The 24,900-nt window shown below is 39.2% G+C and overlaps 1 protein-coding gene across 1 annotated transcript in view; it reads right to left on the bottom strand.

The window, feature by feature from the left end:
• Window positions 1–1,054: 1,054 nt before the first annotated feature.
• Window positions 1,055–24,900, bottom strand: part of LOC126109637 (intermediate filament protein ifa-1) — a 59,790-nt gene continuing 35,944 nt past the window's right edge. The window contains exons 3-5 of the mRNA XM_049914684.1: window positions 24,463–24,675; window positions 11,263–11,487; window positions 1,055–1,333 (exon numbers count right to left, since the gene is read on the bottom strand). Coding sequence (XP_049770641.1) covers window positions 1,214–1,333; window positions 11,263–11,487; window positions 24,463–24,675 — 558 coding nt within the window. The 3' untranslated portion in view covers window positions 1,055–1,213. The remainder of the gene's footprint in view (window positions 1,334–11,262; window positions 11,488–24,462; window positions 24,676–24,900) is intronic.

The following is a 24,900-nucleotide window of genomic DNA, read 5'->3' as shown; positions in this document are numbered from 1 at the left end:
TGAAACAAGATAACAAAGAATACGCAGCTTCTGCAGAGTGCCTCCAGGTATCACTAATTTCATGGAAAATTTATTTATGTATTTTAGAAATAAATATTACTCATTTACTAACACTTTATTATTGACATTGAATGTAAACTATTTGAAATAAAGTGTAAATGTTTTTGAAATAAAGTAAAATAAAAATACAAAGTGCCACCTTCTGTTTTTTCATATGTAATGGCAACCCATAATAGCACACAAAAGGGCAGGGGGAAGAATACTTACCACCATAATTTTTGGTTCTGAATCACAAAAATAAAATTGTCCAAAATTAAATACAGCAATCACATTTTAATGGAAAAAAAAGCTTTGCTGAGTGCCCACAAAAGAGGAACCACGGAAGTAAATTTATTCTGCATAACTGAACAATCATGTGTGTCATGTGCAGGACACACCTTTGAATTCCAGTGTTACCAAGACATTTCTTCTAACTTGGAGGACTGCAACAGCATACACTCATGTCGCAAGGGGGACAACTAGCATTTTAGGTCTGACAAAATCAACATTAACACCCAACAACCCCATACTGATTACTGGTGACGTCATAGGCACAGGACAACGCATCCCTCCTCCCCCCCCCCCCTACAATTAATGGTGTTTTCCCATAGGGGCTTTGGATATCATTGAGCATTTCCTCAACACTTGCACAGTGACTACTGGAAACTGGTAATGAATTACACAGCCCATTTATCAACCTCTCTCTATAAACCCTGTCAACAGAATGTAATTCAGTCTCTAATGTATGTGAAAAAGTGCTATGTCACCCACTGCTTTCCACTGTATGTTAAACTGCAAGCTCAACATAATTTGCTGGGTGAATCAGGTCACAGGTTTGATGAAGACAGAGAGAAACCACCTGCACTAAGACCTAGCTTAATAAGTGCGGCAGTGTTTAAGCTATAACCATTCACTATTACACATTACTGTGTTACCATGATTTAAAAAAATGCTCTAAGCTGACATAAATGAATGAGAGGAGGCCTTGTGTATATGTGCAATAAATGAAAGTTAATTATGTTCTCAAAGTTTTTATTAAATTGATGTATAAGAAATGAAGTAACAAATTATTCAAAATGGACCATCAAGTACAATTGTGGAGATATAAGTTGTACATCATATCACACATCAGTTTTGTATACCACCAGCAGTCCCTTTATTATGCAAGAATAATTCATGCCGAACCATTGAGGTCCTCATGAGCATCAACAAAATCTTCATTTTCCGCAGCAGCATTTTCCCGCAGTCTTGCATTCTCCTTGATGAGTAACTGTACTTTTTCTTCATATTTTTGCTGTGGAAAAAAATAATTAAAGGCATCTTTGGAATATTTTAATGAAACGTAAATTACTAACAATTATACTATTGGGTTTCCAGAACACACAAGTAATAATGGAAATTGCTTCAATTCAAGGTAAAAAGCACAATAAACAGACCACTATTGCTCAGTTATTCCTGTATTTGTGATACTGGATGAATGGAATAATTTCAGCATAGTAATCCTATAGTAGCACCTGAAGAGGTACTATTCAAGAGGAGGTTTAACTTCAAGAAGGCTGACTGGCAGTTCAGTGAAGATCTTGACTCAAAAGTGATAAACACTCCACCGCAACCTGAAATGTACGAAATCTTTATCAAATGCAACCAGCAAGTTTCGAGGGAAACTATTCCGAGAAGATGCAGGACTCAGTATGTTCCAGGCATGCCCAATGACGACAAGCTGTTGTTAGAAAGATACCAAACTCTCTATGAAGAGGATCCATTTGCAGAAGAAACGAGCCAAGCTGGTGAAATATTGCTGCAAGCCATTTCAGCAACTCGCAAGGCCAAGTGGAATAACCTGGTAGAGAACCTCGACATGAAGCTGAACAGTAGACAAGCCTGGAAACAGCTGAAAAACCTGTGTGGCAACCCTGTAAAATCACAAGATAATTTTACAAGTGTGTCTACTGATAAAGTAGCAACCCAGCTCCTGCAGAACGGCAAAATAAAAGGGAGGATGCCCAAAAGAAAAGAAAAATTCCCCTTCACCTTTTGATCACACCTCGCATGGTGGTGTTGCTTTTCTAGGCCTCTTGAGTCACCAGAAGTATGAGACAGAGACTGCACTGCCAGTTCACAGAATAATTGGGTGATGTCCACCACTAACAGCGGTCACGAATGAGAACTCACTTGTAATGAAAGTTCATAGTATGAGCTATAATGTGTTCACTGTCTGTGTCAAGAGGCAATGGTGAGCGTATAATTCAATGAAAAGTACTGTGGCAAACATTGCACTTGTGAAATAAATTCGTGACAGCCCTTAAAGAAAATTACAAAGTCATTCCTTGAAGGTAGACCTGCACATTCCCTTAACAGTTTCATAGAGACAGGTCATAAATGGGACCACAACTGTGAGTGACCTGTGAGAAGGACTCAGCTTTAGAAGATACGAAGTGACCAATTAGAATTATCGTGATTTGTGCCTGATATACATGTTCAACTGAATCTCTTGTGTCCACATATAGCAAGACGTGTTGCAATATATTATGTCTGATGATTTGAGAATCCATAGACTTGAATCCTGTCAACACTGTCAAAAGTTTTTTTCTAAATCTATGGATGCTAACAGGTGGTTACAATTAAAGTGTAGCTACTCATGGAGGTCCAGTGTGGCTTGTGGCAGCTAAACTTGGTAGATAATCTAATGTGTTAATGCAGAAGCAATTTATGCTGGGAAAACTTAGCTCCAGTTTTGGGCACCAGCTTCAAATCTGGCACTGTACACTGTTTGTATGATGGTGTGACATGTCAGAAGCTTGAACGTGGTAGGGAAACTAGAAAATCTGAAAAAGGAAATGCAAAGGCTCAATCTAGATATAGTAGGGGTCAGTGAAGTGAAGTGGAACGAGGACAAGGATTTCTGGTCAGATGAGTGTCGGGTAATATCAACAGCAGCAGAAAATGGTATAACAGGTGTAGGATTCGATATGAATAGGAAGGTAGGGCAGAGGGTGTGTTACTGTGAACAGTTCAGTGACCGGGTTGTTCTAATCAGAATCGACAGCAGACCAACACCGACAACGATAGTTCAGGTATACATGCCGACATCGCAAGCTGAAGATGAACAGATAGAGAAAGTGTATGAGGATATTGAAAGGGTAATGCAGTATGTAAAGGGGGACGAAAATCTAATAGTCATGGGTGACTGGAATGCAGTTGTAGGGGAAGGAGTAGAAGAAAAGGTTACAGGAGAATATGGGCTTGGGACAAGGAATGAAAGAGGAGAAAGACTAATTGAGTTCTGTAACAAGTTTCAGCTAGTAATAGCGAATACCCTGTTCAAGAATCACAAGAGGATGAGGTATACTTGGAAAAGGCCGGGAGATACGGGAAGATTTCAATTAGATTATATCATGGTCAGACTGAGATTCCGAAATCAGATACTGGATTGTAAGGCGTACCCAGGAGCAGATATAGACTCAGATCACAATATAATAGTGATGAAGAGTAGGCTGAAGTTCAAGACATTAGTCAAGAAGAATCAACACGCAAAGAAGTGGGATACGGAAGTACTAAGGGATGACGAGATATGTTTGAAGTTCTCTAACGCTATAGATACAGCAATAATGAATAGTGCAGTAGGCAGTACAGTTGAAGAGGAATGGACCTCTCTAAAAAGGGCCATCATAGAAGTTGGGAAGGAAAACATAGGTACAAAGAAGGTAGCTGCGAAAAAATCATGGGTAACAGAAGAAATACTTCAGTTGATTGATGAAAGGAGGAAGTACAAACACGTTCCGGGAAAATCAGGAATACAGAAATACAAGTCACTGAGGAATGAAATAAATAGGAAGTGCAGGGAAGCTAAGATGAAATGGCTGCAGGAAAAATGTGAAGACGTCGAAAAAGATATGATTGTCGGAAGGACAGACTCAGCATACAGGAAAGTCAAAACAACCTTTGGTGACATTAAAAGCAACGGTGGTAACATTAAGAGTGCAACGGGAATTTCACTGTTAAATGCAGAGGAGAGAGCAGATAGGTGGAAAGAATACATTGAAAGCCTCTATGAGGGTGAAGATTTGTCTGATGTGATAGAAGAAGAAACAGGAGTCGATTTAGAAGAGATAGGGGATCCAGTATTAGAATCGGAATTTAAAAGAGCTTTGGAGGACTTACGGTCAAATAAGGCAGAAGGGATAGATAACATTCCATCAGAATTTTTAAAATCATTGGGGGAAGTGGCAACAAAACGACTATTCACGTTGGTGTGTAGAATATATGAGTCTGGCGATATACCATCTGACTTTCGGAAAAGCATCATCCACACAATTCCGAAGACGGCAAGAGCTGACAAGTGCGAGAATTATCGCACAATCAGCTTAACAGCTCTTGCATCGAAGCTGCTCACAAGAATAATATACAGAAGAATGGAAAAGAAAATTGAGAATGCGCTAGGTGACGATCAGTTTGGCTTCAGGAAAAGTAAAGGGACGAGAGAGGCAATTCTGACGTTACGGCTAATAATGGAAGCAAGGCTAAAGAAAAATCAAGACACTTTCATAGGATTTGTCGACCTGGAAAAAGCGTTCGACAATATAAAATGGTGCAAGCTGTTCGAGATTCTGAAAAAAGTAGGGGTAAGCTATAGGGAGAGACGGGTCATATACAATACGTATAACAACCAAGAGGGAATAATAAGAGTGGACGATCAAGAATGAAGGGTGTAAGACAAGGTTGTAGCCTTTTGCCCCTACTCTTCAATCTGTACATCGAGGAAGCAATGATGGAAATAAAAGAAAGGTTCAGGAGTGGAATTAAAATACAAGGTGAAAGGATATCAATTATACGATTCGCTGATGACATTGCTATCCTGAGTGAAAGTGAAGAAGAATTAAATGATCTGCTGAACGGAATGAACAGTCTAATGAGTACACAGTACGGTTTGAGAGTAAATCGGAGAAATACGAAGGTAATGAGAAGTAGTAGAAATGAGAACAGCGAGAAACTCAACATCAGGATTGATGGTCACAAAGTCAATGAAGTTAAGGAATTCTGCTACCTAGGCAGTAAAATAACCAATGACGGACGGAGCAAAGAGGACATCAAAAGCAGGCTCACTATGGCAAAAAAGGCATTTCTGGCCAAGAGAAGTCTACTAATATCAAATACCGGCCTTAATTTGAGGAAGAAATTTCTGAGGATGTACGTCTGGAGTACAGCATTGTATGGTAGTGAAACATGGACTGTGGGAAAACCGGAACAGAAGAGAATCGAAGCATTTGAGATGTGGTGCTATAGACAAATGTTGAAAATTAGGTGGACTGATAAGGTAAGGAATTGAGGAGGTTCTACGCAGAATCGGAGAGGAAAGGAATATGTGGGAAACACTGATAAGGAGAAGGGACAGGATGATAGGACATCTGCTAAGACATGAGGGAATGACTTCCACGGTACTAGAGGGAGCTGTAGAGGGCAAAAACTGTAGAGGAAGACAGAGATTGGAATACGTCAAGCAAATAATTGAGGATGTAGGTTGCAAGTGCTACTCTGAGATGAAGAGGTTAGCACAGGAAAGGAATTCGTGGCGGGCCGCATCAAACCAGTCAGTAGACTGATGACCAAAAAAAAAAGTGACAGCCACACTGCCATTTGACAAGCCACAACACGAGTGAACTGTGTGGCTATCGACAAGAGATATCGTGCGCTGTTAGTGAAACTGTTTTATGTGAACAGTAACAATAAAAGTGCTGCATTGAGAGAGTATCATTGACTAAAAGGTCTGAAGAGAGGCCTGATGTCATTAAATGGTTTAAAGAAGATGATAATGAGATTCAGACGCACGAGTGAGCTTGGTGTGGCATCTGGAAGAGGAAGGCGTGCTATCCTGATGGAAGTTATTGATGAGGTTGCTGTTGTTGTAACTGGCCATGCAGTATGTTTCCTGGGTAGTGCTAGTGCTCGCGCAGTGTCATGAAAATTGTCTATCATGTGGTCACGACATGGAAAATTTTGTGGTCTATTTTACTCTGGCACCTGTACAAGATCCGGATGGTGTAGCAACTGAAACTTCATGATCCACAGCAGTATCATTCTGAATTCACTCTTTGCTTTCTGGCACAGATTGATATTGATGACATGTGGCCAGGTGTGATGTGATGAGGCACATTTTACACTACAGGGTGCAGTGAATACACAGAACTGCCGAATTTGGAGTACCATGTGTTGTGCATGAAGAGTGACTGCACTCACCATATGTGGCTGTGTGGTGCAGATTCACAAGCAGCTTTATTCTCAGTCCATTTTTCTTTGAAGAGAATACACCCAGAGGGCCTGTCAGGTGTACTGTGGTGTCTGCATGTTACCAAAACCTCCTTGTAGAACATGTGGTTCCTGCTTTGGAAGAACACAACTTTTCAAATCACTTTCTCATGTAGGATGGGGCAACACCTCATGTCGCTCACATAATGAAAGATCTGCTTAATGCAACCTTTTTACATATTTGTCACCTCCAAAGGTTCTCCAGGTGCATAGCGTGCAAGGTCACTTGAGCTGAATCCATGTGACTCTGGCTGTTGGGATGTCCAAAATATTGTGTTTACCAAGGACACATTCAGTCTCAATCTCATCTGAGGGCCAATATACAGGAACATGTCACTCGAGTCCACCAGAACAGCTTGAGCAACTGTTGACCACATTGTTTTATGGATGCACTATCTCATCAACATCTCTGGTGCTCGTATTGAACAAATTGTGTAAGCGTTGGTTAATAATAAAATCAACATTATACCTTTCCCACTTGTTTGACCTTTTCTGCCCACATCCAGTTCCAAATCCATTACATATAGAAATATTTCTATATATCTTTCTTGGACTCACAGCACCAGATTTTCACAAGGTGGCCAAAATTGGAACTAATGTTTTTCCAGCGTACATCAGTTCCACATTAATGCATTAGCATATCTACCAAGATTTGCTGCTATATGATAATTACAGCCTGCACTGGACCTCCATGAGGAGCTGCACTTTAATTATAACCATCTGGTGCAAATGAAGTTTTGCCTCTATGCAGTGTATACCCTAAGACTAGCAGTAGGGTCAGCATTGCTTTGCCTGTTCCTACATTTCTCTGGAACCCAAATACATTTTCCAGCAAGTCAGCCTCTACCAGTCATTCCATCCTTCTATAGATATTGAGTTAGTATTTTATAGCCATTACTTATTAAACTGATGGTGCGGTAATACAGCTGCCTCCTTTGGAACTGGAATTATTACATTGATCTTGAAGTCTGTATCTATTTTACCCCGTCTCACATATTCTGTATACCAGCTGGAATAGTTTTGTCATGCTTAGTCTGTTCAAAGATCTTAATCATTGTAATGGAATGTTATCTACTCAAGATGCTTTCTCTCAATGTAGGTCCTTGAATGCACTGTCAAATTCTTTGCACAATGAAAATAATCAATTATTGACAACATATTGTAACATAAATGGATAGGTAAAACATCTACTCACCAAGCAGTGGTAGGAGAACACACACACAAAAAGGTTTAACTTTTACAAGCTTTCAGAGCAACTGGCTCCTTCTTCTGGCAGAAGAGTTGAGGGGGAATGAAGAGCGGTGAAGGAAAAGGATTGGAGAGGTTAAGGAAAAGGGGTACTGTTCAGAAAAACCACCCAGACCCTGGCTCAGGGGAGACTTACCAGATGGGATGAGAAGGAAAGACTGATTCTTGGGAACTACACTGGATGAGATTTAAAACCGAAGAGCTTAACAGTGGAATACACCTTTCCCTTCAATCCTCTTTCCTCCCCTTCAATTCTTCTGCCAGAAGAAGGAGCCACTAGCTTCAAAAGCTTGTAAAAGTTAAATCTTTTTGTGTGTGTGTGTTCTCCCGCTGCTGTTTGGTGAGTAAATTTTTTATCTATCCATTTACATTAAATTCTTTGCACAGTATCATATCTCCCATTCCATCTTCATTTATTTCCATATTCCTTTCCATAATGTTGTCCTTAGATTTCTTTCCTTTGTATAGTCTCCTGTGTGTTTTCTCCCATCTTTCAGCATTCCCTTCTAATACTGACTTAGCATCTGAGCTGTTGATATTCATACATCTGCTTTTTTTCTCCAAAAATTTCTTTAATTTTCTTGTAATCAGCGTTTAACCTTATTATATCTACTTATGTTTCTGCAGCTTTGCATTTCACCTCTACACAAGAAATGGAATACTTACAAAAGGAAAGCCTGGGGAGATGTGGAAATACGTACAAAAGTGTCTGATTTCAACACATAGGATGACTATAGGTTATCAGCTTCATGGCTTCTGGTAATCAAGCAACAAGCCAACCATACCACATGAATAATATAGAATAATTTCCAGGAAGCTATCTGGGAAAGCACTGCATTAGTGTCTGATGATGATGATGATGTGTTTAATAAATTAGCCTACTCCTTGCATGACCTGCTCTCAGTAAGAAACCGTAACAGTGGCATATCATGAGCACTTGAGAAATTTTACCTGATAAATTCACTTCTTCAGAAAAAGCATTGAGCACACCAATCTACATGCAGATGTGACAATGACTAACAACAATGTTCTCTCACCAGAACCCTACTGAAGAAGATCCCAATGAATATGATGAAACATTGAGTTAACAGAAGTAAAAGGAGAAAACTGTTGCAGCCTAATCACTCAGAAAATTTTGCTTTCATTGGTAATGGCTTATGCAAGGTTTCACACTTGGTTGATTATTAATGCAGCTCTCTCACTTTGTTAATGAATAGCTTATCTCATTCCACATCACCGAAGGTTTTCCCTCACAACTGGATAAATAAAACACACCAAAATAATGAATGTGTGAAGGAATTGCCCCTACATTTATGTATAGTATTAGAGACATAATGTTGAATACCTAATCTAGGATGGCTCATCCATGATTTAAAATTTACTAACCAAAACACAATCTGTCACATTAGCCTCACTTCCAGCCCACTTAGTGGCCTATCTGTTAAATTTCTGACATGACAACATGATAATGAATTCAGTTGGGAAGGGCATACCACAGAATTGCTGAAGCACCTAAACAAGTCTGTATTTGCAGTGAGAATGAAGTCAGGTATAAGAGATATAACTATATAAAAAGAAAACTTGCATACTTTACTTACTTTCATTCTATTATGCCATATGGGATCACATTCTGGGGTAACTCATTATACTGAACAAAAGTTTTTAGCATACAAAAGCATGTGGTGCAAATTCAAGAACATCATATAGAAACCCGTTCAAGGATCTTGGTGTTATAACCACTGCATCTCAGTATATTTATTCCTTAATGAAATTTGTCGCAAGTAATATGTATCTATTTCCAACCAATAGCTCAAAAAAAGAATCAATACTAGGAATAAGGACAATCTACATAAAGACCTAAAATCACTTACCTTGGTCCGAAAAGGGGACCAATATTCAGCAACACACATTTTCAATAAATTTCCAGCAACTATTAAAGCTTTGGTTTCAGATAAAGTATCGTTTAAACAGAGCTTGAAAGACTTTTTGACAGGTAACTCCCCCTACTCTATAGATGAATATCTTAACAGGGACTGTTAGACGAACTTCGACAAAAAGTCTGTTAGGTTTCGGTTTTGACAGCACTTGGTCACAACAGTCAGGATTAGATATTATGTGTATGATAAATTTATTAAAAGTGCATTACTATATTTCATTCTGACAGGGTATTAATTCTGTAAATATTAGCAGTTCCAGTTTACTATAATGTATTAAAATATTTTGACGATCTCCTGACTAATGATCAGTGTAGGTAGCACAATTTCTTACTTGTTCCACACCCATGAAAATCTTCTCATTTTTGGATCTATGGAATGAAAACCAAATCTAATCCAATATAATCTCTCTTTGCGTAACACAGTATTATGTACCTTAGAGCATAGAGCCTTTTACTGTAGACATTAGAAGAAATTGTGGATCTGTGGTGTTAGCTCTGTACTATAATTTTCCCATCACCGACCTTACCAAATTGTTTATTATAATAAGTTAGAATTATGCTGAACAAGAAATACTTTTTTAGGTAAGCAAAATGAAAGGCATAACTTATATACAAAAAAGTTGCCTAATTTTCAAGCTCAAGAACATTATAACTGTATAAATACGTTCCTAATTGTATCAAAAGGAAAATTCTGACAAGAAAAGTAATAAGTTATGAGACAGAATTGCTGACTAGTAAATCCATTTGGGAGGCAAAATGTGAACTGTACTACTGCAGACAGACACATATAAAAGTGACACCACTGCTGCTTGTGGAAATGTGTTTTGATAAGGTTAACAGAAACAAATTATTACAGATTCTGGCAGTTAATCAAGTTCCCAAGCAAGTTATAAAAAATATTTACAAAATTTACAGAACAAATTAACCTATATGAAGAAAAGGGCAAATTATCAGAATATGACAGAATCCATGATGGACTACAACAGGGAAACCAGTACAGAGTGAGATATGAATGAAAAATAAAATTCTGGAAAGCGTGGACACATTCACATATTTAAGCTGTACACTATTTTTTCCAGGAGAAACAGATCTCACTGAGAAAGCTTCCACATATAGAAAAAGAATGGTAATCATTAATAACGCAATGAAACATTCCCTAGTCCGGAAATATACCACATTATGCCTTTATAAGACCTGCGTTGTGCTGTAGCAGCGAATTCAGACAAAAAGGCAAAAGATGCAAAAAGATGAAGATTAAGATTTTGTGCTGTGGCAGAAAATCCAGACAAAAAGGTAAAAGATGCAAAAAGATTCACCGTCTGTCAAATGAAATTCTTGAGACAAACAACTGGTTACACCAAATGAAATCACAAAAGGAATAAAGGTGTTTTGAAGATATGTAGCGTGAAATCCATCACAAACTGTATATAGAACTACCAAAATAACTGGAGAAAACATCTACAACAAGTCCATGTTACACTAAAACCACAATGGTGTAAGATCGCTTGATCAACCAATGGAAAGATGGCAGGAGAACTTGTTGGTGACACAGTAACAGTCTGAGATACCCTACTCTTGGAAGGAAGAAGAAGAAATATTTGTTTGTGTATTTACTTGTTGGCATCAATACAGTATCAATGACTTCTGTATGTTCTCTGTGTAACAAGCATAGGATCTCTGCAATTCTTAGCCCTAAGTTTAAGTTGCACAATAAGAATTTTCATCTCGGTATATACCTTCAAGTCATTGAAGAGAGCAACCTGCTTTTCGTACTCTGCTTTGACGTCAGCATTGAGGCGTGTTGCGAGCTGCATCTTCTTGACGGCTTCTGTGTACCTCTCCCTCTCTCCCTTGATCCTTTCCTCCATGGCATTTACATCACGCTGCAGGTGTTCCACCTCCATGTTGCGGATGTTCAGCATGTCCTTTGTAAGGGCTACAACCTCCTTCAGTGATGACACCTGGAATCCATATTACAAGAGTAAATATTTGAAAACCTGCTAATAACAAAAAGAAACAGAAAGCTGCAATAGAAGAAAGGATGTGTTTGAATACAGTGGAACACTGAGTTTATTGGGGATTCAGCTGCACAAGGATGTGTGGAAAAAAAAACAACAACAACTTGGACCCTGTTAAATGAGCCATCTCATCATTAATATCAAATGATTGGCTGTCAACACAGAATATCTACAATATCAATAAAGTGTAGCCTGAAGAATTCTGTAATCATTCATATAACAAAATAATAGTTTTTAGGGAATAACAGAAAATGGAAAAGAAAATTGAGGATCTGTTAGATGATCACGAGTTTGGCTTTAGGAAAGGTAAAGGTGCCAGAGTGACAGTTCTGATGTTGTGGTTGATAATGGAAGCAAGACTGAAGAAAAATCAAGACATGTTCACAGTATTTGTCGACCTGGAGAAATTGTTCAAGAATGTAAAATAGTGTAAGATGTTCAAAATCTTGAGAAAAATAAGGGTAAGCTATAGGGGAAGGCAGGTGAGATACAATATGTACAAGAACCAAGAAGGAACAATGAGAGAGGAAGGCCAAGAATGAAGCACAGAGATTAAAAAGGTTGTAAGACAGGGATGTAGGCTGTCACCCCTGCTATTCAATCTATATGTCGAAGAATCAATGGCAGAAATAAAAGAAAGGTTCAAGAGTGGGATTAAAATTCAAGATGAAAGAATATTAATGCCAAGATTCGCTGATGACATTGCTATCTCAGTGAAAGTGAAGAATAATTACAGGATTTGTTGAATGGATTGGACAGTCTAATGAGTATAGAATGTGGATTGAGAGTAAATCAAAGAAAGACTAAAGTAACGAGTAGTAGCAGAAATGACAACAGCGACAAACTTAACACCATAACAGGTGACCCTGAAGTAGGTGAAGTTATGGAATTCTGCTACCTAGTCAGCATAATAACCCATGACATACACAGCAAGGAGGAGATAAAATGCAGACTACCAATGGCAAAGAGGGCAATCCTGGCCAAGACAAGTCTACTATAGTTCAATTCTTTTATCTTGTTGGTTCACGCATGCCCGCCCAGATGCGGGAGATTGCTGCGTTGCCAGTTGTACACACCAAGAGAAGCAGCGCCATAGTATAGTTCGCAAACTTACGTTTAGGGGGGAGTGTGCAGTTTATGAAGTAAAGCCACCACGGCCGCATTAACCCTTTCGCTGCTACAGAGACGTGCTCCCCGCATTCCGCGCTGTGCGCGATTTTGTCATCACTGCACTGCTCGCCTGTGCAGACACATGGTGTTTTGACTGCTTTGACACACTTTATCATTTGATTTCACAAAAACTATTTGGCCCAAAAATTTGATTTTTACACATCTTCTTGACTGATACCTTCCTCCCATAAATGACTTAATTTTGTTTTGATGTCCAATGCAGTTATTGTGAAGTGTTAGATGTAGTAAACCATTGCATGAAATTTTGAAGAGTTTGCAGAGGTAAAAGTCCATAGCGTATAATTTCCGTATGGTCAATTTTAGTTGCCACTAGAAATTTCAAAAAATTACAATCAAACGAATAAAATTCATGAAGTAAGACACTTTGATATTGTTTTTAAATAAAGAAAATATTAAACACCAAAGAAGGTTTGATCTCAGAACCTTTCGCTTAGCAGCCATACATTTTAACCATTACGCTAACGCAACTCGTCATTTAATAGATCTCCCAGTGGAGGACTTTAAATATCACGCAAAATACCGACAAACACTATTGGTATGACTATGAATTACTCACATTTCGTCAGAGTACAATAGGAAATAAACAATTACCGCTGTTCTTTATTATGAAAAAGCGGTTAGTGAGAATGATACAAACACCTTTCCTTGCTATCGCCTGAATTAGGAGGCTTATTGCTTGTTTGGTTTAATTAATTAATACAATATGAAGCATTTGGTATAAAGAATGCTTTTTCCAAACTTTCTATAAAAGAAAGTCTGCTATCAAGATATTGCTTTTGTTCAATTACTTTATTTATGACTGAACGTTTTGAAAACTGAAGACACTCGTCCATGCTCTGCACTGCAGTCGAGCTCTGGCAACATCGTTCTCTGTTCATTGGCTGACTGTGTTTAGTGACGTCAGATGCGCAGAACGAACCTAAACTCGGCTGCCATTGTAAATGACGCGCACTTTAGTATCAAACAGAGGTCTTAATTTGAGGACAAAATTTTTGGGAATGTACGTTTGGAACACAGCCATGTATGGTAGTGAGACATGAAGTATGGGGAAACTGGAACAGAAGGGAAAAGAAGCATTTGAGATGTGGTGCTACAGAAGAATGCTGAAGATCAGGTAAGGAATGAGGAGGTTCTCCACAGAATCAACAAAGAATGCAATATATGGAAAACACTGACAAGAAGAAGGGACAGAATGGTAGGGCATCACTGAGGGAAGTGGCAACCAATGACTATTCAAGTTGGCATGTAGAGTCTATGAGACTTGAAAACATAGGCAAGGAGAAGAGAAAGGATGATAGGACATGTGCTAAGACATCATGGATTAACCTCCATGGTATGTGAGGGAGGTGTAGGGGGTAAAAACGGTAAAGGAAGACAGAGATTGGGATATGTCCAGCAAATAAGTGAGGACACAGGTAGCAAGTGCTACTTTGAGATGAAAAGGTTAGCACAGAAGAGGAATTCTTGGTAGGCTGGCCAGAAAAAAATGCAACACACTCAAGGATAGTGTCCTCTGGCACCAGGGTGTAATATTTGTATTTTAAGGGTTGTAGTGTTAGTGATTCATTTGTCACTGTTATCATTGATCAGATGGCACTCAGGAGGCCCGTCTACACACCCTTTGTTTTGAATCTGCAGGAAATAACTGTGCTGAGTTTAGAGGTGAACAGTGTTTCCATTACTCTATGATGGAACAATTCCCCATGGATGAATACATACTCCTGCGGAACAGCTTGAACCATCTGAATGGGGTCACATTGTGGACCTGTGGAAAGCTGGACTGATATCTTGACAGAGTGCTGCACATGTTGGACACAGTGCATTAGTGGCATGTTGCCGCTTTCATCAGTGGCTTGTGGAACATTTCACATCTGTGCATAAGGTTATGGATGTCTGTAGATTACAGCTACACAAGTTTTACATATTGCACAAGTAATGGTGGCCAACCAAACATCACCCAGGAACAAAATCTGGGGAAGTGTTACACCTGATGTGTCACCAAGGACGATTTTGAACTATCTGCAGCAGGATTAAGATCACGCATGCCTCTGGCTGGACTTCCACTGACACCATGACACCGCCAAGCATGGCTCCTCTGATGTCATGAAAGAATCAGCTGGAGAGTAGAATGGTGCTCTGTTGCCTTCAGTGATGAGAGTAGTTTGTGCCTGTATGAAAGTGTTGGACGTACATGCATATGGTATAGACCTGGTGATCTGCCTATTCCAGAGTGCATTCACCTACGACATACAGATCCCATCCCACACTTCTAGGTGAGGGACCATCAGTTGCAACTCATAGTCACATTTGGTGTTTTTTGCAGGGTAAAGTAACCACTGCCTGCTACATTGCACAGGTTGTTATAGCCATGCTACAGCCATTTCTTTGACAGAAAGGTGATGTGTTTTTTCAGCAGGACAATGCATATCCACATATGGCTATTGTGATGCAACATGCTCTTTGTGGTGTACAACAACTGCCCTCCCTCTGCATTGATGCAACTGTTAGGCACTCATTACTGTGACATCTGTTTCATTTAGTCTGAGCTTATTATCATATACTTCTACAATGATGAACTGCCTGTCAACTCACTTGTCAATAAAATGACCTCGTCCTTGATGTTGTTCCATTTTTTTCCTGGCATGTAGTTTGCTAGAGGGAGACCAAGAGATGAATACACCAAACAGATTCAGAAGGATGTAGGTTGCAGTAAGTACTGGGAAATGAAGAAGCTTGCAGAGGATAGAGTAGCATGGAGAGCTGCATCAAACCAGTCTCAGGACTGAAGACCACAACAACAACAACAACAACATGTATTTTGCATGCTAAAAATATAAATATACCTCTAATCAGATGAAACTATAACTGCAACTCTGTCCCAATGGGAATGGTAAAAACAGTTGTATAATTGAAGTGAAAACTTTGCAGAGTAGCACAGTGATTAGCACACCGGACTCACATTTGGGAAGACAATGGTTCAAATCCACATTCAGCCAACCTGATTTAGGTTTTTCATGATTTCCCTAAATTGCTTAAGGCAATAAAATTAAGGAATAAAAACATCAGCAGAACTCAGGCAGTTGAGATGCGATTTGCTCGTAGCCTGGTAGGAAAGACGGAAGGGGATAGAAGCCTGAATGAGGATATCCAAAAAGGCTTAAGTCATAGGACTACAAGACAAAATAACTTCACAGTGGCTGAGATGATACACAGCACATGGATGCGAATGGGCTAGCAAGCTAATTAAAAATGAGGTACCTGGAAGAATTCTGGAAAGTGTCATAAATGCTTTAGGGAAACTTGAATCTTGGTGCCATCAAAATGGGCTGAAACAAAATGTAACTTAAAACCAAAATTATGCAATTTGAAGATAAATCATTTGACTGAGTTGAAAAAGGAAACATGCAATAATCAGGATATCACAGAAGCAGACCAAATCAAGTTCTTAGGCCTAAATCTTGATAAAAATTTAAATTGGAAGGTACACATAGACTACTTGGCAAACAAATTTAACACCCTAGCTTTTGCAATGTATATTTTGTCAGGTGCCACAGGCGTAGACATCAAAAACATAGTCTATCATTCTTGCTTTGAGTCAGTTACTCGTTATGGCATAATCTTCTGTGGAAATTCAGAAAATGTCATGAGACTCCTAGTATTACAAAAAAAAAATTGACAAACAACAGGCTTCATGATGAAAACTGTTAAAGAAATCTAAAAATACTATCTATTCCTTCCCTTTACATATAAGAGGTATTGTAATTCTTATGTAAAAATCAACCGGTACTTAATTCTTTCCATTTCAGCCACAACTACAGCACTCACCACACAGAGAATTTTAAACTCCCATATGTGGTTTCAAACTCTATACCCAAACACCAGAGTATATGGGGTACAAATTTACAGAAAAGTAAAAGTCTGTAATATATTTAACTTGGAGTTAGGTTCACTGAGACGATTACTTTAGACCTCTCTGATTGAAAAGTGCCACTATTCTACTGAAGAATTCTTTGAGGATAGTTTTACAGTTTAAACAAGGAAATTATACATTTACTTCTGTATACTGGAAACAGTAGTATGTAATTGTGTAGCAATATCTCAGAAATGGAAATAAAATAATTTAAACACTGTGATATGTCTCTAATGCCATCAAATCAACAATGATTTGAAACTGCATGTTATGAGATGACTAAATCTACACTACTGGCCATTAAAATTGCTACACCATGAAGATGACATGCTACAGATGCGAAATTTAACCGACAGGAAGAAGAAGCTGTGATGTGCAAATGACTAGCTTTCCAGAGCATTCACACAAGATTGGTGCCAGTGGCAACACGTACAATGTGCTTACATGAGGAAAGCTTCCAACCGATTTCTCATACACAAACAGCAGATGACCGGTGTTGGCTGGTGAAACGTTGTGATGCCTCGTGTAAAGATGAGAAATGTGTACCATCACGTTTCTGACTTTGATAAAGGTCGGGTTGTAGCCTATCGTGATTGCGGTTTATCGTATCGCGACATTGCTGTTCGCGTTGGTCAATATCCAGTGACTGTAAGCAGAATATGGAATCAGTGGGTTCAGGAGGGTAATATGGAATGCCATGCTGGATCCCAATGGCCTCGTATCACTAGCAGTCGAGATGACACGCATCTTATCCACATGGCTGTAATGGATCGTGCAGCCACGTCTCAATCCCTGAGTCAATAGATGGGGACATTTGCAAGACAACAACCATCTGCACGAACAGTTCGATGATGTTTGCAGCAGCATGGACTATCAGCTCAGAGACCATGGCTATGGTTACCCTTGACGCTGCATCACAGACAGGAGCACCTGCCATGGTGTACTCAATGATGAACCTGGGTGCATGAATGGCAAAACGTCATTTTTTCGGATGAATCCAGGTTCTGTTTACAGCGTCATGATGGTCACATCCATGTTTGGCGACATTGTGGTGAACACACATTGGATGCATGTATTCGTCATCTCCATACTGGCGTATCACCCGGTATGATGGTATGGGGTGCCATTGGTTACACCTCTCGGTCACCTCTTGTTCGCATTGACGGCACTTTGAACAGTGGACATTACTTTTCAGATGTGTTACGACCCGTGGCTCTACCCTTCTTTCGATCCCTACAAAACCCTACACTTCAGCAGGATAATGCACGACCGCATGTTGCAGGTCCTGTACAGGCCTTTCTGGATTCAGGAAATGTTCAACTGCTGCCCTGGCCAGCACATTCTCCAGATCACTCACCAATTGAAAATGTCTGGTCAATGGTGGCCGAGCAACTGGCTCGTCACAATACGCCAGTCACTACTCTTGATGAACAGTGGTATCGTGTTGAAGCTGCATGGGCAGCTGTACCTGTACACACCATCCATGCTCTGTTTGACTCAATGCCCAGGCATGTCAAGGCTTTTATTACAGCTAGAGGTGGTTGTTCTGGGTACTGATTTCTCAGGATCTATGCACCCAAATCGCGTAAAAATGTAATCACATGTCAGTTCTAGTATAATATATTTGTCCAATGAATACCCGTTTATCATCTGCATTTCTTCTTGGTGAAGCAATTTTAATGGCGAGTAGTGTATCTATCTATCATTTAAAGTCTAATGTATGATTTGAAATGCAGAGGCAAAACCCCAGAGGATGACAAAGAGTGAGGTACAAGGATATGGCAAAGACAAGAGCAGAAAGGGACAGCACTGAAGAGGGAGAGAAGTTAAAAAGACTGTAATTGGAGAAGAAGCTTTACTCACTGACCCATCAAATACGATGGAATGATGATGATAAATACCAATCAGCCTCAATTTCTGTTTTCAGTGTCAGAAATTCTGCATAAAGTTACCTAGTAGTTGAGATCAAACAAAAATATTATAATTTGACATGTTGCCTGTCAGTGCTCACCTCGGGATCCTTTGCTGAGCACTAATTGACTGTCAGCCGAAGATCAGGAGAAGAGTACCAACAAACGACAAGTCAAAAACTGGCTTGCAAAATTGTCAACAGTTTTGTGCACTATTAGAAAACCTCTGATTCCTTAAAGAATTGAACTCCCATGTATAAAACAACTGCAAATGTCTGATTACTTTACAAATAAGTTAATGTGCTAAATAGTTTATAGTAATCATGTAAGTGAGAAAAAGTTTAGAAAAGGTTTGGAATTATGCTTAAAATTTGCTGGAAGTCACTAAGCATTTCAATTATGAAACATTGGATTAATATAGTTTGAGTAATGTGCACTTCATTTTAAGCAAAGGCTAGTTCTTCATGCATCTAAACGTCTATGACGTTTCTCCTGAATTATGTGTTGTGCAATGAAGTAATTTTGCAGGTACAGTCAGTAGTATATACGTGGATACTGTCTGCAGACTGTGCTGAGAATAGAGTTAGTAGTGAAATACTGATGTTGAAGTTTTTCTGCGTGAACAATGAAAATGTAGAAAGTGATAAACTTTCACTTTAATGTGGAGTGCTAGGAAGAAATAGTTTTTAAATGTTTGAAATTATGTTAAAGTTTGTTGGAAGCCACTAAGTACTTCCATTATCAAATATTTGATGAATAAAGTCCAGATATTTGCACACTGTTAGTCACATTGACTCAAGACAAACATGCAGTTTCTAACTATAATACTTGCCTTACAGAGGTTAACTTTTAACATAAGATTATATACATTAATAAGTAGATTATGGCAGCTTTTAAATCTTTTAATTCACTAAATAATTACACAAAATATCAAAAATCAATTTTTTTGTTATCCCTGCAAGCTGTCAGACTGGCAACCTGTAACTGACAGGGCTTTCGGCTAGTTGCTTAATGATACAGATAATTTATTTTTCACTCATTTTTTGTTAAATCACTTAAGCTATCAAACACATCAACATTAATATCCATACTCTGCAAACCATTGTGAAGGCATAGTACAGGGTACTACCCATTCACTGAACAAGGGTGAACTCTCCATTCGGTTTGTTTATACACTATGTGATCAAAGTATCCGGAAACCCACAAAACATATGTTTTTCATATTAGGTGCCACCTACTGCCAGGTAATCCATGTCAGCGACCTCAGTGGTCATTAGACATCATGAGAGAGGAGAATGGGGCACTCCGCAGAACTCACGGACTTCAAATGTGGTCAGGTGATTGGGTGTCACTTGTGTCATACGTCTGTACGTGAGATTTCCACACTCCTGAACATTCCTAGGTCCATTGTTTCTGATGTGCTAGTGAAGTGGAAACGTGAAGGGCCATGTACAGCACAAAAGCGTACAGGCTGACCTCATCTGTTGACTGACAGAGGCCACCAACAGTTGAAGAGGGTTGTAATGTGTAATAGGCAGACATCTATCTATACCATCACACAGGAATTACAAAGTGCATCAGGATCCACTGGAAGTACTATGGCAGTTAGGCAGGAGGTGAGAAAACTTGGATTTCATGGTAGAGTGGCTGCTCATAAGCCACACATCATGGCAGTAAATGCCAAATGACACTTCGTTTGGTGTAATGAGCGTAAACATTGGACGATTGAACTGTGGAAAAATGTTGTGTGAAGTGACAAATCATGGTACACAATGTAGCGATCCGATGGCAGGATGTGGGTACGGCAAATGCCCGGTGAACATCATCTGCCAGTGTGTGTAGTGCCAACAGTAAAATTCGGAGGTGGTGGTGTTACGGTGTGGTTGTGCTTTCCATGGAGAGGGCTTGCACCCCTTGTTTTTTTGGGTGGCATCATCACAGCACAGGCCTATATTGATGTTTGAAGCACCTTCTTGCTTCCCACTGTTGAAGAGCAATTCAGGGATGGTGATTGCATCTTTCAGCATGATCGAGCACCTGTTCATAATACACGGCCTGTGGTGGAGTGGTTACACGGCGACAACATCCCTGTAATGAACTGGCCTGCACAGAGTCCTGGCCTGGAATGATTTGGAATGCTGACTTCATAGCAGGCCTCACCAACTGACAGAGATACCTCTCCTCAGTGCAGCACTCAGTGAAGAATGGGCTGCCATTCCCCAAGAAACCTTCCAGCACCTGATTGAACGTATGCCTGTGAGAGTGGAAGCCGTCATCAAGGCTAAGGGTGGGGCCAACACCACAATGAATTCCAGAATTACCGATGGAGGGTGCCACAAACTTGTAAGTCATTTTAAGCCAGGTGTCTGGATACTTTTGATCACGGAGTGTAATGTCACTGCTATTTGTCAGTATTTGTGTTACCATCGTTTTTACGTCATATTTGCTTCGTGTAGATGTGATCTTTTTCATGAAGGCTGGTTTGATAAGCTCTCCACTGGAACAACCAGTTTTCAGTTATATAAGTTTTTCACCACACCAGTTTAACCTGACTGCTAAAACCACTCAAAATAACTGGTTTATGAAATAACAGTTTCTCAGTTGCAATACACAGCAGCAAGGACATCATTGTCTCAGCAGTGCTGTCCCAGTTCTTATGCCATGTGTTTGTTGCTCATTTCTGTCAGCACTGTTATTACAATAGCACTGATTGTTTTTCCAATTTTCTTGAATAGCACAATATTTCAAACCAATGCAAATTTGACAGAAAAAAATTACTCCTTTTTCAAAAACGGTTTATTTAAAAATGAAAAACCTTAGCACTGCTGTTATGGTTGATTGATATGTATTAGTAAAAAATAAAAAAAACACCTGTTATAACTGAGACCAAACAAATACCTTAAAATATATGCTATTCAGAACTAAAATACTGGTATCAATTTTAACCAGTTGGTTTTCCCATCCCTACTGCAACCTTCACCCATTTGAACCTGATTAGTATATTACTTTCTTGGTCTCACTCTACAATTATTACTCCTCTGCACACTTCCCTTCATTACCAAACTGACAGTTTCTTGATGTCTCAGAATGTATCCTATCAGCCAATCCCTTCTTTTAGTCAAGTTGTACCACAAAATCCCTTTTCTCCTGATTAAGGTGAATAGCTCATAATTAGTTACACAATATATCCAACTAAACTTCATCATTCTTCAGTAGCACTATTTTGCAAGAACTTCTATACTCTTCTTGTCTGAACTGTTTACCATTCCTGCTTCACGTCCATAAATCTACATCTACATCTATACTCTGTGAACCACTGTGAAGTGCACAACAGAGGGTACATTCCACTGTACCAGTTATTATGGGTTTTTCCCATTCCATTCACCTATGGAGCACAAGAGAAATGATTGTTTAAATGTCTATGCACATGCTGTAATTAATCTAATCTTGTCTTCATTATCCATATGGAAATGATACGTAGGAAGTTTTAGTATATTCCTAGAGTCATCATTTAAAGCCGATTCTTGAAATTCTCTTAGTAGACTTTCTCAGCATAGTTTCCGACTTTCTTCAAGAATCTGCCAGTTCAGTTGTTTCAGCATCTTAATACACTCTCCCATGAGTCAAACAAACTTGTGACCATTCATACTGCCTTTCTCAGTATACATTCAGTATCCTCTGCTAGTTTTATTTGTTATGGGTTCCATACATTTCAGCAATATTCTAGGATGGGTCACATGAGTGATTTGAAAGCAGTCTCCTTTGTAGACTGATTGCATTTCCCTACTATTCTACCAACATACCTAAGTCTGCTATCTGATTTACTCCCAATAGACCTATGTGATAGTTACAGTCCAGATAAATAACCTCAGAAAAGGTTTCCTATTACTAGACTTTCCATATTTCTTGGGTCCATCCCAAAACATATCTTAGTTAAAGCAGCTCAATGGAACATTAACTTTGTTTATTCTATTGTATTTTTCACTGAACATAACTTTTTTTTTCAGAAATGCTGTTCATCTCTAGCTGTGTGCATGAAAACATAGCCTCTTTAGCAGCAGACGGCAGATCAGTGTTATTCCCATCCTCGCCTTTAAAAAAAATTCTTACACTTAGTGATGCTGTATCATTAATAACATTCTTATGTTTAGGTGATTTCAGGTGGTCTTTAACAGCACTCCTTCCTTTATACACAACAGAAAATTCTCCAGTACATAGCTTGCAATAAACACTTTAATTGTTACTGTTATTACACAGTTTTAAAAACTTGTATTCCAGCTGCATGTTAAAATGAAATAGACACTTTCTTTTGCTCATTGCTAAATGACGAGATGAAAAATGATCAAAAATTGCATGCATGCTACTTCACACTTGAAAACGACATAAAGACATTGATCGTGTGAAGTTGTGAAACGCCACACAGTGGAGAATGGCAAAACAGAGGCAGCCGGCGATCATGGCATTGCGAAGTAGGTGCGGCACAGTTAAAAGTTGTGCAGAACTGAGAACTGTTACCTGCACCTCCCCATTGATGATAGCGCTTGCTCTATGGTTGGCTGAGAAAAGCATCACCGTTTTTTTTTTTTTAAACCGCCAAGGTCACTGATGTCCCACTTGTCGCAGCCATCGTGGATTTTCCGTTGCTCAATAGTGCATATTATGCCAGTTTACGTTACCACTGTTGCTTAATGATGCTTTGTCGCTAAATAGAACACATGCAAAAAAATCTGTCATCGTCTCTTAATTTCTCTTTTGCTCAGTGGCAGAACTGTACACAACGTTCAAAGTCATCGCCGTGCAATTCCTGGTGCACAGAAATATGGTACGGATGCAATCGATGTTGATGTAGCATTCTCAACACCGACGTGTTTGAGATTCCCGATTCTCGCGCAATTTGTCTGCTACTGATGTGTAGATTAGCCGCGACAGCAGCTAAAACATCTACTTGGGCATCATCATTTGTTGCAGGTCGTGGTTGATGTTTCATATGTGGCTGAAAACTTCCTGTTTCCATAAATAACATAACTATCTGGCAAACGGTCTGGACACTTGGATGATGTCGTGCATGATACCGAGCAGCATACATAGCACACACCTGTTGGGCATTTTGATCATGACAGCCATACAGCAACACGATATCGACCTTTTCCGCAATTGGTAAATGGTCCATTATAACACGGGTAATGTATCACAAAGCAAGTACCGTCCACACTGGCAGAATGTTACGTGGTACCACGTACTTAAACATTTGTGACTATTACAGTGCCATCTACCACAAAGCGAAAAAAGTGATCCAACTAAAACATTCATATTTCTTTATGTACTACACAAATATGTAATACAAAATGGGGGTTACTATTGAAAAAAACGCAGTTGATATCTGTTTGACTTATGGCGGCACCATCTAGTGGGCCAACCATAGTGCTATCTGGTTTCCCCCATCAAGCTAGACGAGTTTCATTCTTTGTAGTTTTTTTGTTTGATGCTTATTATGTGAGATATTTTGCCCTGTCACTATCAATGGACCACCCTGTATGTTATTTAATGCAGCTACATTCGTTACACTTGTTTTACTTTTATAGTTGTTCATCTTACAACCTCTTTTCATAACACTACCCATTGCATTTAACTGCTCTTCCAAGACTCTTACCATCTATGAGAGAATTACAGTGTCATCAACAAAACTCAAAGTTTTAATTTGTTATCCCTCTTAAATTTTGATTTCCTTTCCAAACTTATGTTTGGTTTTCTTTGCAGTTGTTTGTACAACACCATGATTACATTTTGATCAACAAATGTGTGGGTTGTATCTACATACATCCGGCAATGGGTGAATGGTGATGGGCATGATAGTGTTCAGGAAAAGTAATATATGTACAAAATATAAAGCAGAACACTGGGGCAGACCTGGTTGAGGAGTGCCTTGTTCTTGAGCTCTTGGCTGTTGCACACAGCATCCTTGTCACGCAGGAGTTCCGAAGCCTTTGCCAGAGCTGCTCGCAGTTCGTCCAGTGACTCATTGCCCTTGGTGGCAGTAGCCAGCTTCTGACGCAACTCTGCCAGCTCACTCTCTTGCAGCTGCAAGCGTTTCTCAAACCCTTCCCGTTCTGCAGTATTTGTCTGTAAAAGAGGGATGAATGCATTATTGTATTTGCCTGATGTAACTGGTATAATAATTGGTTCATTAGGCTTCTGTTACGCAGCTGGAACCCAAAACATAACTGACCAAAAAGAAATATTTCTGCAATAAATCTTCAACTGTGGAGACAACACCAATTATGAAATATGCCATTTTTAGAGGCTTGTGTGCAGTGTGTAGTATAACATGACATATCATCAGGAAAA

The sequence above is a fragment of the Schistocerca cancellata genome, chromosome 12 (assembly GCF_023864275.1).
Source record: "Schistocerca cancellata isolate TAMUIC-IGC-003103 chromosome 12, iqSchCanc2.1, whole genome shotgun sequence".
NCBI classification, from domain to species: domain Eukaryota; kingdom Metazoa; phylum Arthropoda; class Insecta; order Orthoptera; family Acrididae; genus Schistocerca; species Schistocerca cancellata.
This window is presented reverse-complemented; position numbering and strand designations above follow the sequence as displayed.